At 42.7% G+C, this 17467-nt stretch overlaps 1 protein-coding gene across 1 annotated transcript in view; it reads left to right on the plus strand.

The window, feature by feature from the left end:
* Window positions 1-11042: 11042 nt before the first annotated feature.
* Window positions 11043-17467, plus strand: part of ROCK2 (Rho associated coiled-coil containing protein kinase 2) — a 158796-nt gene continuing 152371 nt past the window's right edge. Inside the window, exon 1 of the mRNA XM_036881826.2 lies at window positions 11043-11674. Coding sequence (XP_036737721.1) covers window positions 11534-11674 — 141 coding nt within the window. The 5' untranslated portion in view covers window positions 11043-11533. The remainder of the gene's footprint in view (window positions 11675-17467) is intronic.

Raw genomic sequence — 17467 nt, forward strand, 5'->3', positions numbered from 1 at the left:
TGTGCCTTATGTTTAAAATTGCGTTATTCTACATTTAGCCAGTGTTTCCACAGAATAACTTCAAAAAATGTATGTGTGCATTCCCAATAACTAAATCTATTCGTTCATGCTTTCATTCAATGAAGAATGAATGTCTTCTAGGTGTTAGATGCATACTGCCCCCACAATATGGCAGTGAACAAAACAGAGACAAACCCTCAACCTAGAGTTTACATTCTTCTGGGGTGGGATAGAAAGATAATAACTGCACACTAAGTGTTCTATTAGGTGATAGTCGATATGAAGAAAACTATGGTAAGAGAAAGGTCCAAAGGACACTCCAGGCGTGAGCGGGGCTGCAGGTAAATCAAGGTGTTCAGGAAGGCAACTTCTGAGCAAAGACCTGAGAACAGAGAGCGGACTTTGGGGAAGTATTATCTTTGGGGAAATCTTAACCTTTTGAACAAACTCTTATAATTTTAAAAAGGAATTTTTCTCAAACAGCCTATATACACTTCACTGTCTTCTAAGAGGATGTGCCAGGTAGTAATATTAGTTTTCTCAAACATTTGGGCATCTCCATGACTATCAATGCTGGACCACAGTGCAGTAATGTCCACAGAGGTTGAGCCCTCTGAAGTTCAGTGGGCTATGTATTTGTCCTTAATGGCCCCAAATTTGTTTTTTCTTTTCCTCTAATTCTGTAACACCCAGTTAGCTACTGAATCCAGCTGTAGCTCAATAAAGGGATGTGCCAACGTTTTTGGGCTGGAGAAAACCACCAAGAACAGAGGAGCATTTTGAAATGATGGCCATGTGAGCCCTGTGTGGTGTGGACACTGGGCCACCCTGGTGAGCATCCCCCAGAGGTGGCCAGTCCTGTCCTCAGCAGTGGTAAGGCTGGCTTACATCTAGATGATCCCTTCACAGAGGCCCATCTTGCCTGCAGGCTGGTGCTGACTTCTTTTCCTCTCTGGCCAAAGCCACCCAAAGTGCCAGAGCTGTGCAGCTGCCTTGTCTCTCCAGCTCCAGCCCCTCAAGAGGCCACACAGGGGACAGAGGTCAGGCCAGCCGAAACTAAAGTGGTGCAAATTCTCTTGTGCTCTCCCAGGAATATGGCTCCCAGCAGAGGGAAAGAGAGCAGTTAATTGGAGCTGCAGGCCCTACCCAGGCAGGAGAGGCCCCTAGAGCCCATGACTGGGTCTAATTCCATATTTGACAAATGGGGAAATTGAGGCCAGAGAATGAAGGACATGCCTAAACCCACACAACTAGTCACATTTTCAAATAATTCCATTTATCTTATAGAAATTTTTCACTTTATTCTTTTTTCACTTTATTTTCACTTTATTCTCACTTTATTCTTATTGTTGATCTAATTTTTCTTAAGAAAGGTAAAAATCTTTCTTAAGGTCCATTAAAAAATTTTTTTTTCAGAGTTTATATTTTTGCAATACATTTTTAAAAATCACTTTTTTTTTATTATCTTGTCTTTGACTTTCCTGCAAACTAACAAGTTTTAGAATGCAAGTGGGATAATGACAGGAGCAAGTCCTTTGCCAAGATCTGAACAGTGCCAAAAATATCCCTCACCAAATGGTTTCCTCACCCAATAAATTTTCCCTCACCTTTAATTTGACAAGTGACCTTCAGAGAAAGGAATCACAAAAGGGAGAAGGCAGTTGCCATTAGGAGATGAAAACAGAGACCCCGAGGGCCATTCAGAGAGTTGAGCAGAGGCAACTAGAATCCCAGTTCTCCACTGGCTTCTGGGGCCCTGAGGAAGTCAAATTCTTCCCTTTTGCAGTGTTAGTTCCTCAGCCTGATCTCCAAGGCTCCCTAAACCCCCACGGGCAACTTCTGTTCCAGCCAGATGTTTATTCTTGATCACCAGAATTGACTGACCTCTCCCCCACTTAATCTCTTCCAGTCTCTGCTCACTGGAAAGTCCTTCCGCTGTTACAGTTCTTACTGTGTGAGCCAAGTCCCCGCCTCTGCCACGAGCACTTCTCTAACTTCTTCAATTCAAATTGTTGTACGTTTCTTTGGAATGCTTAGTACTTCATAGAATGTCCCAGAGGGATAGCTCCTTAGAGGTTGTTAACTCCAACTCTTTTGTTCTACAGGAGAGGCACAGAATGGGAAAATAATTTGCCTTTGATCACAACAATTGATAAATGGAAAAACTTGGACTCAGTTTTCCTGATTCTTGACCCATGCCCATTTTATGATATCAAGAGGGCCAATACTACCTATTACACTCAGCTGCCACTTAATAAGTATTACAGTAACTAGTATTTTCATACCTAATGCATTAATATCTTGTCATTAATTATCACAGCTATTCATCCATCTATCCATCTTTCCACCCAACCATCCATCCTTCTGTCCACTTATCCATCAATCCATCCACTCAACCACCCACCCATTTCTCCACCCATCTATCCACTCATCCATCCATCCATCCATCCATCCATTTATTCCAGTACCCAACATTTATTGAGGACCCATGTTCAAGCATGGTCCTAGATACTAAGTATTGTTATTATTTCTCTTTCACAGTGGAAGAACCTGACACTCTGAGAAGCTCCACGACTTGCTCTAATTTACTGAATGAACTGAGTCTCAATAGGAAATAGAATTGATTCAGTTGGTTTCCATGAAAGAACTCTTTTCAGAGGTATACACGGGATTAAAGGAAAACAAGGCATATTGAGGCACCCAGATATCAACAACAATGAGAAGCTAGGGCTGCAAGGGCAAGGGGAGGGCCCCATGCCCTGCAGCCCAGTGAGGCTGGAATTCAGCTGGTGGAGAGCTGTAGGTGTGGGGCGTGGAACTGCAGCTGTAAGATGAGCCAGAGCGGAGGGGTAAGGATCCCTGTCCTCTCTCCCAATCTCTTTCAGGAAGCTCCTTTGGCTGAGCCCAGCCAGCAGACAGACAGCAAGGGAGCCCAGGAAAGGTGTTCTGTAGAGGTTAGCCCCTGGGTCACAGAGCAGGGTGGCCACAGAGCAGCATGCCACCCATTTTCCTGACGAATAAAGAGCCCCACTCAGGACCACTGTGAATTGCACTAAAGGATGCTGCCTCGGAGTGAGCCCTCAGGGCTTGCTTTCATTTTTTGAGGCACCAGGAGGGAGTGTTAATATGCTCACCATGTTCTAAGAATGAGAATGAATTCTATTTGAGGGTTGATGCCTCTGATGCTCTTGGAATTCACGCCATTTCTGACAACAGAAAGTTACTGATGCTGGTGTCCGGCTTTCAGAGTGTCTCCACTCTGCTTTGCTTCTCCCACTCTCAGCTCTCCAGTTTGGCTGCAAACGCTCAGCGCCACTTCTGTGAGGCCTGTGGTGGAGCAGATGAAAGCGGAGCTTGCCCCCTTCCTCCAGACTTGCGGCTCACACCTTCTGTGCACTGGGCTGATGGAGTGATATGTTGAGGTTTGACCGCTTTCCCTTATGGGTCCTTCTGGGCTACAGCAAACAATGATTGTGTGTAAACAGCCCAGCCCTGTTCAAACACTCTCAGGGAGAACATCAACAAGAAATAGAAAGATTTGAAGACCATGGTCACTGGCATTTGTCTTCTGGTGGCTACTACAATACATAGATACAGATACAGATATAGATTAGATAGATATAGATATAGATATAGATATAGATATAGATATAGATAACCCAGGACTCCTGTGTCTACCTTCTATTCCCCCCACTGGGTTCTGCTGCTTCAGATAAAGGAGAAAAATGGGCCCTTTCTCCAGTGGCAGTCAGAGCAAGGATCTCCCTGAGCAGGGGTTTTTAGGTTCACCTGCCTCCAAGAACTATGATAAAAAGTACTTAGATGAATGGCCACAAGAACCCTTCAAATATGCAGTGTTGGGAACAGGTAGACGAGAACTCCTGATGGCTGATCAGGCTCAGCTGCAGCCTCTGGAAGAAGTGCTTCCCCTTTGCCAGCTGGGGCCCCTGGCCCGCTGTCACTCCTAACAAACCACAGGGCACGGGGCTGAGCTGCGAGTCTGTCTGTTACAGAATGCCCTCATTCGTAAACATGAAAAAAGGCTCTTCTCCTTGACCTTGGCTTCACCCCTCTTCTCACTGGCCCCCCGTTTTTCCCATCTCTTATTCAATGTTTTAGATTCTTTCAAAATTATCACTTTCTCATGAACTTTCCCTGGTCTCCACCAGGACTAGGTCTCTGGTTATCATTCCCTTAGCATCTTGTAGTTTTCCTCTTTGGCACCTATCACATTTGTAATTATTTATTGGCATCATTACTTGTGTCATATTTGTCCCCTTTGTTAGATCATAAGCCTAATAAAGGCCCACAGGGATTATTACTCTGATGTTTACTACTGTGTTAGCAGCCCATGAATCTCTCTGTTGAATGAATAATGAAAGAAACAGACAATGCCTGGAATCCTGTCACTTCTGACAGGTGAGAAGGAACCAGCCTGTACAGACCACCTGTCCAATGTGCCGACTGCTCTAAGAGCCTTCTCTTATTTGTTCCCCACAAAAACGCCATGAGAGAAACTGAGGCTCAGAGAGGTGAATTAACTTGCCTGAAGCCACACAGCCAGAAGGGACAGAGCTAGGCCTGGAATGAGGTTTCTGCACTCTACTTCAAATGTGCCTCCTCTGTACCACTCACTGCCTGTCCAAAGATGTGGGCACTGTCCACACAGCTCTGACCTCCAATGGGCCTGTCTCCTGTGATCACTTCTGAAGACACTGACTTCATGTAGAGGCCGAAGCAGCAAATGGAGCATCACCAGGGCAATCCAAGCTATGGAAAGGCCAGGAAGTTTAAAGTGGTTCCTCATTGCACAAGGAGGCGGGCTTTTATGGAAACTAATGTTATCCCCGTAGTCTAAGGATCAACCACTTTAACTACAGTTTTCTTCTCTGCGTGTTTTGCAAGTTTTTAATTAGTCAAGATGATAAACCACCTCATGACAACTGGTGGCCTGGAGATTACGAAAATGTCTCCCAAACTGGCTTCCTGCCACTCAGCTGCACTGTGCTGCTGCTGAGTCCCAAGTCCCACCTCATCATGCCCATAAACTGCTGAGAGGTCCCCTCGCGCCCCCCACACAGGGCAACAGAATCAGAGGACAGTGCCCTCTCCAGTACCGGCCATTACACCGAGTCCTGGAGGACGGTCGTGGCTCCCCGCACAGCATACTAGTACTGAGGCTAGGCCTTCCCTGGCTTGGCTTCAGCCTCCTCCCTCTCTTCCTTGTCTCTTTCCGACCCTGAGTGCACCTACTCTCTGGTCATTACTTAGTTTTCCTTCTACTTGCTTCATACTTTCCCACACTGGTCCTTGTTTTGCTGGGAGGATTGTTGTTTCCTGTCGGTTTCCAAACCGTACTGAGTCTTAATGACCCACGTCACATGCCACCTCCTTTTCGTGATTCCCTTGCTAGAAGGTATCTCTCGCTCCAGGGCCCTTTGAGTTCCCTCAGCACGGTATCCGTGAGTTTCTTCAGGCCCTTACCTTTCTTGAATTACAGTTATTTGTGTTTCTTCATGTATACATTCATCCGATTATTCGGTCATTAAACAAACACTGAGCATCTATTCAATCACCACTTCTGGATTGCAAACTCTATGTAGGAAAAATCCATACTCATTCCCTTTTGTACGGGTCCAAGAAACAGCACAATGCTCCAGGTGAACTGAGAGGGAAAGCAGGACACAGGACACTGGACTGGAAGGAGAGCACCCTGCACGGTGGGTAGAGATGGGAGCACCACGGGGAGAGAACAGGGGAGGTGGGGGGCACCAGCGGAGCTCAGAAGTGGGGATGTCATGGTCTCTGTGAACAAGGATTCCTATGCGGTCTAGAGTTTGCCAGACCAAACTATTTGGAGAGTGGAATAATAGGAAGGCAGTCTTCATATGGTGGATGGGAAATGATGGGAAATCACTAATTTACTTTGGACATGTAACAGGACCAATTTGGTGGGTATGTTAAAAATACAGAAAGAAAAATAAAGATACTGTTTTTCAAAAATGCTACAGGGGACCCAGAACTCAGGACGAGTCAAGCCTTTCATTCAAGCAAAAGAAGGAGGATGGTTAGAAGCTTGATGGGTGGAGAAGGGAAGAAAGGATGGCATTTCACATGGGTGGAAATTGGTTTAAGAAGAGAAGAGTATGCTGAGTTGGAGAAAAAGCAGAGGAAAAGTGGAAGAAAAGTCTGCACAGGGAGGCTGTGGGCACCTTGAATAAAACCCTGGATTCCAGACTAATGCATAATCACAGAGGATCCAAAGAAGGTTTTTGAGTGGGGAAATCACATAAAGCATCCTTGGGCCAATCCTATCTCACTAATGGTGAAAATGAGATTGCCAGATATGACATCAGAGTGCCCTGCCAAACTGGCAGGACCAGAATCAAAGCTGAGCTTTCCAGGATCGCAGGTATTTCCTGGGACCACTCTTCTCAAACATACATATGTATATATTCTTGGAGTGACTCACCACTTACTTCCAACTACACTTATGAGACACAACTAGCTCTTTCTCCTCTGAGAATTTTTCATAGCATACTGCTGAATAATTTGTCTTGGACACATCCAGTGTCTTTCATCTGAAGATCTTAAGGAGACTTAATGACAACCAAGCTTCATTATTTCTGTTTTGTGTATGAGGAAACTGACTCACACAGGGGTACGGCAATTTTCTCATTCATGCTGGGAGTTATTACCAGAACATGAATGAAACTGAGGTCGAAACTCTATTTTATAAACCATTAAACCCTGTGTCCTTTATAGTAGAGGAGTTTACAAAAATAATGACAACTTTGTATTGAGAGCTCATTCCTTTATTCTGTTATTAAATCTTGGCTTATGTAGGGTAGAAGAATCCTGCTATAATGCCAGCTTGGGTTGTTTTGCAATATGAATTGAAGCAAGATGGGAAAGGTTGTTCTGTGTTTTGGTGATGCCCAGACCATCTAGAGTTCACTGTTTTCATCCATTCATCCATTCATTAATTTACTTATTCATTCCATTATCATCTATCTGAGTCCCCATTACATCATCTGGAAAATGGGCATTGTAATAATATCATTAGTGAAAGGCTGCTTTGAGAAGTAAGGTAATTTTTATAAAGCACATTGCTAGCACAGAGTAAGCCCTTATATATAATTTTAATTACCATTAAACAATTGCAATTGCCACATAGAAAGACAAAAAGTTGGTCCTTTATAGCCCCACTTATGGGTGGAGAGGGTAAGGGTGCATTGAAAGGGTGGATTAATCCTTAGGGAAGAGGAAGATTCCTCAGATTAAAAACTGGGACAGAGCAGATGGGTCTCAGGTAGACCAGAGAGAGGATGCTGGGTAGTAGATGCTAAACTGACACCAACCATTTAAAATGGCCTGCAAATGATGAGACAGGAAAGAAACACAGGTAAACTTCATACGAGACTCATATGGGATGGAGGTTCTAAATTGTGCAGATTAAGCTAGTAATGGTAGAATAAAAGCCTTTATACACTGATTGGCCAAAACGTTTAGATGCCCTGATTCCTCTGTGTTTATTTCTCTATTACTCTCCCTAGTATTGAGTTTTGTTCAAGTTCCCACCTGTTTTACTTGTACTCAGGACACATCAGGGACAGTGTTAAAAAGGAAGGAGCCAAACCGGGATAGTCACTGAGCAGCAGGAAGCCCTCTGAGAAAGGCAAGCACAGGGAGACCCTCTTTCTATGGCTCATTGGGATGAAATAAGTTTCATATTATTAGGAAACTGCCATTTCCCTACCACCTATTGCAATTTCAGTCTTCTCTGTGCCCTAAAGACTGGGTTTAAAATCTTTCCCAATCCAGACTCAAAGTCCAGAGTAGTAAAGGAAAATACTGGGAGATTTGACTTCATAAAAGAGAAAAACTTTTGTGTGACAAAGGATATTGAAAACAAAGCTGAAATACAAGGAAGAGGCTGGAAGAAAATGTTTGAAAACTGTAACACATATTTTAACATTGTATTATAACAAAGCGGAATATCCATCATGCATAAAGAGCACCTATAAATCAGTAAGAAAAAGGTAAATCCAATGGACCAAACATGTAAATGGTGATTTCAGAAGAAACAGAAATACAAAATACTAATCTTTGGTAGTATTGAGGGAATGCAAATTAAAACAAGATGCCATTTTGTTTGCCTATCAAATTGGCAGAAATTAAAAAGATTTATAATATTTAATATTGGCAAAAGTAAAAGGAAATTGGCAATTTCTTCTACTGATGGTGAGAATGTGAACTGGTGTAGTGTTTTAAAGGACAGTATCTGTAACTACTGCTTATCTACTCTTTGATACAACTTTTAGCAATATATACTATTTAAAAATGTCCACAGGAAGGCAAACCTAAAAGGCTGTCAACTGTGACAATGTTTGTGACAGTGAGAAAATACTAACATTTATTGCGGTCCAGCACTGTTGAAGCACTTTATAACAAACGGTATAAAGAAACTGAGACACGGGCAGCTGGGGTGCAGAAGTGGCAGGACTGTAACCCAGGCAATTTGTCTGTGGAGTCTGCTCTCTATAGACAGTAAATGAAGGTGTGATACATTTATATTATGGAATATAGTGTAGAAGTTCAAGGAATGAGTAGATCTTTGTACAGGCATGGAGGCATTTCTAAGATTATTAAAAAGGGGGAAAAATCAAGTTGCAAAGCACTATGATACGGTATAATGCCATATATGTGGAAAAAAGATACATATGTGTATATACAAATACATATGTATGAGAATATATAAAGGCCTTGAATGATAAGAGAATGTGTACGTAGGGAGATTTGGAAGAGTTAATTTTTCAAGGTATGTTCTCTATATTTCTGGTTTGTTTGAACTTTTGTAAGAATACATCTGTGCATTTCTTTGGTGAAACAAGAATTGTTGCGTTGACTTCCCCACTTGCCCCCAAATACTTAACTCATATCAAGAGGTCAGTCCTTTTTTTCTTCCATGTAGACAGTGTTGTAGGTCTTGGGTAAAGATTTTATATCCTATGGCTTTCTCTAGCCTATGTAAATGAACATATGTATAATGTGCATATGATCTGTACCTTGTTGATCATCACCTTTTTCTTCCTAAATTAAGGTTTCCATGTTCAGTATTTGGGATCATGGCTTCCTGTTAGCCTATCAGGCTTCATAAAAATATATAGCCAGTCACTGAAAATTAATTCAGAACCTGACAACTACCTGGTGCTCCTTTTTCCTTGCATATTATATTGTCATCAGGGAAAAGGATCCTTAATCGTGGGTTATCTTATAATTCTGCTCCAAGGTATAAACAGGAGTGTCTAGCACCCTCTGTCCTCTCCATGCGGTCTGAGGAGCTATGAATGAGTCACTCAATATACAGATTTAAAGGACTTACCTTCTCACCAGGAGTTAGTGTTATTACCTGAAAGGAAAAAGCTATTGGATCCTCCAGGGCTTCTCCCTGCTTAAGCCTAAGTGAGGGTGGCTTTACCACTAAACGAAAGATGTGATTAAATTTACTGATTACAATACTACTTTTACAAGGTTAGTGCTTTAGAACTCAGTTGCCTATCTGTGGGCTTATCGCTGACATGCCAGTGAGAAAGGTTCTTGAGATTTTTACAACTTAATGGATATCAGACTGTAGTTTTCTTTGAAGTGGTCCATCTGTCTTAGTATAGTTTTTCAATTTTTGAAATTTTAATGTTTTCTTAAGCATCTTCACAGAAAAAAAAATCCCACTTAAAAACGACTGTAGTCTCATCCCATTCTTAAAGCTGCTAGCTTTACAGTTTTAAATAGTGTGTGCATACTATTTTGTATTTGTTGTTCCATTTAAACTTATTTGCCAAACATCGATTTATGTACTTGCCAAAATCTCATGTGCTTGATGTGAATTCTGCACACCTGCCAGGATTTTTTCTGTTGTGACAAAGCTTGTTTGGATCATTCCGCGACTGCTGGACAATTGGGTCCACTCCCAGGTTTTGGTCATTATGAACATTCTGAACAGCCCTGCTATAAACATCTTTATGCAAGTCCTACCCCCTACCCCCCTCTTGGATCATTTCCTTAGAAATGCACTTCCTTAAATGGGTTTACTGGGTCAAAGGGGCTCAATGAACAGTTTTATAGCTCTTGGCACATATTTTTCAGATTGCGCTCTGGGTGCATCTGACCAATGGCATGGGCCGCGAGAGGGCAGGAATGTGGAGGAGCAGCCCCTATAATCGCCCCTCTTCCGTCCCCCAAAAGGCGAGGACCTCAAGAAGGTCTTGGGATGGTATTTTTCTATCGCCCGTTTGTTCTCTTCATGAGTGGTGTTTAAGCCCAGTCTGGGACAGGACTGTTAGGGACGCGCAGAAAGGTTTTCGGAATTTCAGGACTTCTGCCCTGGGGGCGGAAACATTTCTTCCTGGCCCTCCTGCCCCGGGACCAGGATTCCAGCGTTTCCGACTCCCATTGCATACCTTCCCAGCCTTTCCAGTAAAATCTGCGTAGCCCACGCGAGCCTCGTGCAAGCTCAGGGCTCTGCAGGCGAGGGCAGCGACTGGCGGTCGCTATTATTTGCGCGGGTGATGCAAGGCCCGCATAGCTGCGCGCTGAGTCAGCGGGCGGCGGGGTCCGGCCCGTCTCCCCTCCCCCCGGGAACGGCGGCTCCGGATCCGGCGGTGGGGGCGGGAGGCCGGCCTCCGAGTCCGGGGGTCGTCTGCCAGGGCAGGGGCGGGGACGGGGGCGCGGGCGGCGGGGAGCCGAGCCGGGAGCTCGCCCGAGCCCCGGGCGCGCTCGCCCCTCTCCCAGCTGGAGCTCGGCGGGTCAAGTGAGGCGGTGACCGCGCGCCTGGCCATTTACCCTCTGAGAACTCAAGGAGGGGGCGGAGGCGGGGAAGGAAGGAGGCTCAAAAAGGAGAAATTCGACGCGCAGCAGACAGGAGGAAACGAAAAAATGGAGGAGAAGGGGCGAGGGGAGGCGGAGGCCGGCGGGAGGGGGCGGGGGCGCGCGCGGGGCGGGGCGAGCGGGGGCGCGCGCCGACGGCCGCGGCCCGAGGGGCTTGTGGGTAGCGGCTGCGCGCGGCCGGAGACGGCGCCGCGCGGGTGTGCGTGAGGGGAGCGGGCTGGTGGGACTCGGCGGCCGGCGGCGGTCATGGGGCACGGCGGGCGGCGGCCGTAGGTGTACGAGCCTGGGCTTCAGCCTCCCGGAGCCGCAGAGGGCGGGGCGGTGCGGGCCCGGCGGTGGCGGCGCCGCTTCCCAGCTCCCGCCCTCGGAGTCCGGAGGGAGCTCGCGGCGGACTGGTGGACCGGGCGGCGCGAATCTGACTGAGGGGCGGGGACGCCGTCTGTTCCTCGCCGCTCCCGGCCGGGCCGGCCGGCCCCTTGGACAGCCCCAGGCCCCGGACCGGCGTTGAGACCCGCAGCGGGGCTAGAGGCGGGCGGTGGGCCCGGGCGGAGCCCCGCCCGGAGCCGGCGGTTCGAGGGCGGCGCTAGGCCCCGAGGCGGCCGGGCCGGAGCGCGGGGAGCCCGAGTGCGGGCCGGGCGGCAGCGGCATGAGCCGGCCCCCGCCGACGGGGAAAATGCCCGGCGCGCCCGAGGCCGTGCCTGGGGACGGGGCGGGCTCGAGCCGCCAGAGGAAGCTGGAGGCGCTGATCCGAGACCCCCGCTCGCCCATCAACGTGGAGAGCTTGCTGGTAAGTGGCCGGAGCTCCGGAGCCCTCCGCGCTAAAGGCTTGTACCCCGAGTCCCCCTGTGTGCCCACCCATCCGTCGTGGGGAGGTCTTGCCCACCCCTCCGCCAAGCCTCCGGCAGTCGAGGCGCAGGTCGGAGACCGACACTTTTGTGACCTGAGTTCCAGGAGTAGAGACCCACCTTTGATTCTTCCCTGACACCTCCCGGAGCTGGCGTCATCCCCGGCTGCCTGTATTTTGGAGCATTGGCTGGAAATACCACTTTTCTTCCCGCCTGTACTCTCGGTTTGGGGAGGTAGGAGGGCGCATTTGTTGCCCTTCATAATTAAACTAGCCAATTTGAAAGAGTGTCATGCTGCGGGGGACGTGGGTCCAGGCGAGGGAGAAAACTGATGCTGTTCCTATGGAGAGGACCCACCGGGGGTACATGACAAAGAACTGCCCTCACTCTTTCCATTAGGCTGAAATCTTGAAACACATAGCTAAAGTTTTCCTGTTTTCAGTTGTCTTTGAGTATTCATAGCTGCAATTTGGTGCATTTTAATTTCTGTAAATTTAATTTCCCGAGATTATTTAGCCAGAGCTAAAGAATCAACCTGAATTGTAGAATGGGGTAAATCTTCTCATTTTCATTGTATCCCTTTCCTAAGACGATCTTTGAAATCCAAATTAATAGCCAGGTAAAGTCTGCTGGTTGGTTCTTCATTAAGAAAAGAGCATGTTTTACAGATCAGAAGTTTACTGTAGAATGTTTCCTTATTTTTGTTAGGATAGGCGATTGTATTTCTTCACAAGATTGGTTAGTGTGTAGTAGAGATGCGTTTATGGGAAAAAGGGTGTGCATTTTTACCCTGGGTAGGAGAAGAAAGGGAAAAAGATGTACTAGATACTAAATTCCTTCTGGAGGACCAGAATTCGGGTGGGTGATCCTTGGATCTTTTAGATATTCTCTATTAGAAGTTGCGTTCGTATTTGGGAGAAACCTGTTTGGAGAAAAACCTAGTGACTGTATGGTGAGAAAACTGTCTCTTCCCTTTCCAGAGCCTGACTTTTCTTAGAAGCCGTTGGTTATCCTTTGAGGTTTCTGGATTCATTTGCGTAGTGACTCAGTGTTGTTTGGCCAAAATGCAGAAATTGACTAGAGTGCATCTTTCTGTTCAGGGCGCAGAATGTAGTCATGTACTGTATTCTTTCAGACATGTTTAACGTTTTCTTTTACTGATTTTCACACTAGTGTGTTATTGGTGTGTTTCTCATGGGAATGTGACACCTTGGTCGGTCTTTAGTAGGAGTTTTTATTTGGGGATAGCGGGTAGGATTGGTTTGCATGAAGGGCATAGCTTTGCCTAGGCCAAAGCCAAGACTCTGGGCTTCACTCCCAGCATTTTCACTTTGGTATTTTGCTAGCAAGACTTTGACCTAAGGCCAGAAAGTTCAGTTAAAAATAGTACAGCAAATCTCAAGTATTCATCAGATTCATACTCAATCCCGGATAGAAATTTTTTACACATCACTTTCATCTCTTTGATCTTTACTGATGTTAGTCTTAATTATTAGGGTCATAAAGAGCTTGAGCCTAAACTCTTTATAATGTAATATGACCATAATTCTGTTAAATTAAAATGAAATTCTGTTTATTACAGTATTTTCTAAATTATTAAAATGAAGACTTTTTAAAAATGAAACATTACACATGCTCAGTAAACAGTTTGATCCATTAATTTATTGAGTGCCTAATACAGCCAGGATACTTTTATGCTTTTATTAAGGTGACATATTACTGGTATGAGAGTTGACATCAGATGCTGCTGACTGGACAGACTTTATTATTGCTGTTTTTATTACGGTTCTGAGTTGCAGGGAATCGTACCAGGCCAAAATTGTCTCTTTACTCTTTTCTTTGGAGCAGGTTTACTGGTGCTTCTGTTCTAATTGAGGAGCTGAAAAAAATTTTTAAACCATGTCATAGTTAGTTTTAAATTATGCCTATTTCATTACATGAAATTGTAAACGCAACTTTTTTTTATTGTGGTAACATACATGATGAAATTTACCATTTTAACTTTTTTTAAAGTGTACACTTCAGTGGCATTAATTACATTGTCATTTTTGTTATGTCATCACTATCTGTCTCCAGAACTTTTTCCATCTTTCCAAATAGAAACTCCATGAATTAATTTTTAAGGTAGTGTTATAAAAACATACTTCCTGACATACTGATGAAATAGTGGCTGGGATCACTTTAAAGATTTGAAACTGAACATTCAGCCTGCATGTTGCAGTTGATCATTGTTTTAATGCTTATGGTATTTCTTTCAGTTTTACTATAGAAAACAAATCTTTTTTCTCTAACAGAAAACTTAAAGTGATATAGTCCAATAAAACACAGCTATGAATCTTAGTTATTTCATTCAGGAGCTCAGAAAGTACCATTTAAAATTGTATACTGCTTAAGATGATGTAAGATAAAGAAATTACTGTATAATTATTCAATAGGCTAGGCCTAGAAAAGGGTAAAGCTATTTGTAGGAAAACATGTTACATGAGGTAGCATGCAAAGTGCTTAGCTCAGTGCTTGGTTCACAGTAGCGCTCATTAAATTTAGCGTACTTCTGTGTGCATTTAGCATATGTTTAGTTTATTGCTTTAAGTTTCCTTTGAAAAGGAAAGTGGTTTTACTGGCAACTATTTCTCGCTGTATGATGCTAAATAAGTATCATTATCATCTGAATTTGCCATCAGAAAATGCGAGCTGTCATCAAGCAGAGAGCTGGATCCCAAGACTGTCAGTGTAGAGAATTGTCTTTCATTCTTTGCAGAGGCCTTTTCCTTTATGTTGGTCCTTAAATTAATCTGAAGAGTATATATCCCTTTTGTGATTGTAGATTGTGAGCAGCTTGGCATTGTTTCAAAACAGAGTTGAAAGACTCTTGCTTCTGTAATACTTTTTCTTTCGGAGAAGAAGGTCTTTCTTCAATGGTGTTCTTTCACACTGTTTGAAAATTTCGGGTAAATATCCTTGTTTGTTATCAAGACTGAGCCTCTCATACAGCTTACCCAGTTATTCTAGTGAAAAGAATAGTGCCTTAGTCTTACGCTGGAGAGATGTCTTTCTAAAGGTCTGTGCTTTTGGGTTTTGGTTTGTTTTACTTAAGAAAAAAAGATTATAATAACCTGTGGGATTCAGGCTTGGGTAAGCTGTTACTCAAGACTGGTGTTGATGGGGAAAGGTGATTAAAATTTTATTTACAATTTTCAGTGACTTAAAATACAAAAGGCTTTGTTTGATTTATTTCATTATACTTGTGAACTGTATGAAAATATTTCTTATCACAGCGCTTAGACTTTAAGCTTGGTGCTGGCTATTTACCTAATTAAAATAAAATTGTGTGTTTTTCCTCCACTGTGTAATAAGTGAGAAAATTAGAGATGTAAAAGTGAATTAGAAAAAAAAAAAAGTGAATTAGAATAAAAATTGAAAAATTGTTTTATATATTTTTTTCTTTTGTGAAATAAAGGTTGGTCATTTATAGCATAAATGGGATTACTTTAAAACTTGTGTTTTGGTGTCAGGAACTCTTTAAAGAAAATGAATGAATAAACTAGAGAGGTTTAAAAAGTCATGTATAAACTTACTTAGGTAAAGGTGAACTTACTTGAAAATGCAGGTCTATAGTCCCTTACCCACAGTTCTGATGTATATAAAGAGCTCTGAAAACCAAGTATTTGATAAAACTTATTTGATGGTAACATCTGACCTGATCTGATAATAGAATATTTGTAAGTCAGTTCATTTCTTTTGGTGTAAATAGTGATAGCTTTCCTTTTCATGTGTTTTATTTTGATTTCAGGGTACTACCTCAGACTCACTAGAGGGTCTTCAGGAATATATTGGATATGGTATATGTACTTTAGTACCACCCTAAAATCCAAAAAATTTCAAATTCAGACACATTTTTGCCCCAAGTGTTGACTAAGTAAGGAAATGTAGGCTTATATACACCTTAAATAGTTTAATAGTTGAAATAGTGGTTAATTATCTTGAAGCCTGAGTTGTTGTTTTGGTTGAGTCCTGATCAGATAGCCCTCTTTTCCCATTTTGAATTCTGAAATACTCTAAATATTAAGAAAATATAGTAAGCAAATAAGAATTATGAGGCATAAAAAACATTCATGAAGTCACCAGTCAAGTTAGTGAGTAGAACACTACTAGCCTTTAGAAGCTCCCTGTGTGCAACTGCTATGGTTTGATTCAGACTCCCACATCCTCTCCCATGTACTACCCTGAAAATGTTTTTATTATTCCTTTGCTTTATTTCATAGATTACCACATTTGTATGTATCCCTAAGCAATGTTTGTTCTTTTTTTTTTAACTTCATGAAATTTAAAACACTTGTATACTTTTATGACTTGATTTTTTCAGTCAAGTCGATCTAAGATTTCACCCACATTGTGGTTATTCATTTTCACACTACCATAAACTACAATACATTGTTCCAATCTACTTGTTGAATATTTAGATTGTTTTTCAATTTTTTTAATACTATGGAAGTTGCTGGGAATGTTCCTGAAGTTTCATTCATTTGAAATTTCTAAAGGCTATGGTATATATCTAGGAATAGAATTATTGGCTTTTAAGATATGCTGAGTTCAACATAACAAGGTAATGGGTAGAGTTTAAATTTCCCCCAGCATTTTATTATGGGAAACTTCAACGTACAGTAAAGTTGAAAGAATTGACAAATGGTTTGCTATATTCGCTTTATTACGTCTATTCATTCCTTTATCCACCTATCAATACATTTTAGTTTCTTTTGATTCACTTAATGTTGCAGATACTGATTCACTTCTCCTTTAAACAATTCAGCATGCAGTAAGTAGAGTTCAGTATTTAGTTTTTTTAAAGATTAAGTTTACATACAGTGAAATGCACAAATCTTAAGTATGCCATTGATGAATTTTGACAAATGTACACATCTGTGTAATGTAAATTATTATCAAGATATAGGACATTACTACCAGTCCAGAAACCTCCCTCAAGCCTTTTCAGCTAATTCCAAACCCTTAGAGTCAATTACTTAAATTTTTTGTTTTTTTTGGTACTAAAGATTACTCTTGTCTCTTCTAGAACTTCATGTAAATGGAATGCTAAATAGTATGTACTCTTTTGTATCTGGCTTCTTTAGCTCAGATAGTTTTTCAGATTTATCCATGTTATTGTGTGTATCAGCAGTTTGTTCCTTTTTTTATTGCTGAGTAGTAGTATCAGGTTATATGTATAAACTACAGTCTGTTAGCTATCTCCTATGGACTGTTTTCAGTTTTTTCATTTATGTATTATGTGCTTTGGCTCTTAATTAAGCTTACTGTGAACAATCTTGTATTATAAGTCTTTGTGAGGACCTATTTTAATTTCTCTTGAATAAATACCTAGTGGAATTCCTAGGTCATAGGTTTGATGTATGTTTAGTTTTTAAAAACTGCCAGATCTGTTTCCAAAATGGTCATATCATTTTACACCCCCACAGCAACATCTGAAAGTTATAGTTTTTACCCAGTGAGTCTAAAATTTTAGCCATTCCGTGGGTGGGTGGTGGTCTCTCATTGTGATTTTACATGTATTTACTGACCATTTGTGTATATTTTTTTGGTGACACATCTGGTCAAATTTTGAGCCCACTAAAAAAATGGGCTGTTTATTTCTTCATTTTTTAAATTGAGTTGTACAGTTCTTTGTCCGTCCTAAATACTAGTTCTTTGTCAAATATATGTTTTATAAATGTTTTCTCTCAGTC

This window comes from Manis pentadactyla, chromosome 2 (assembly GCF_030020395.1).
Source record: "Manis pentadactyla isolate mManPen7 chromosome 2, mManPen7.hap1, whole genome shotgun sequence".
NCBI lineage: Eukaryota > Metazoa > Chordata > Mammalia > Pholidota > Manidae > Manis > Manis pentadactyla.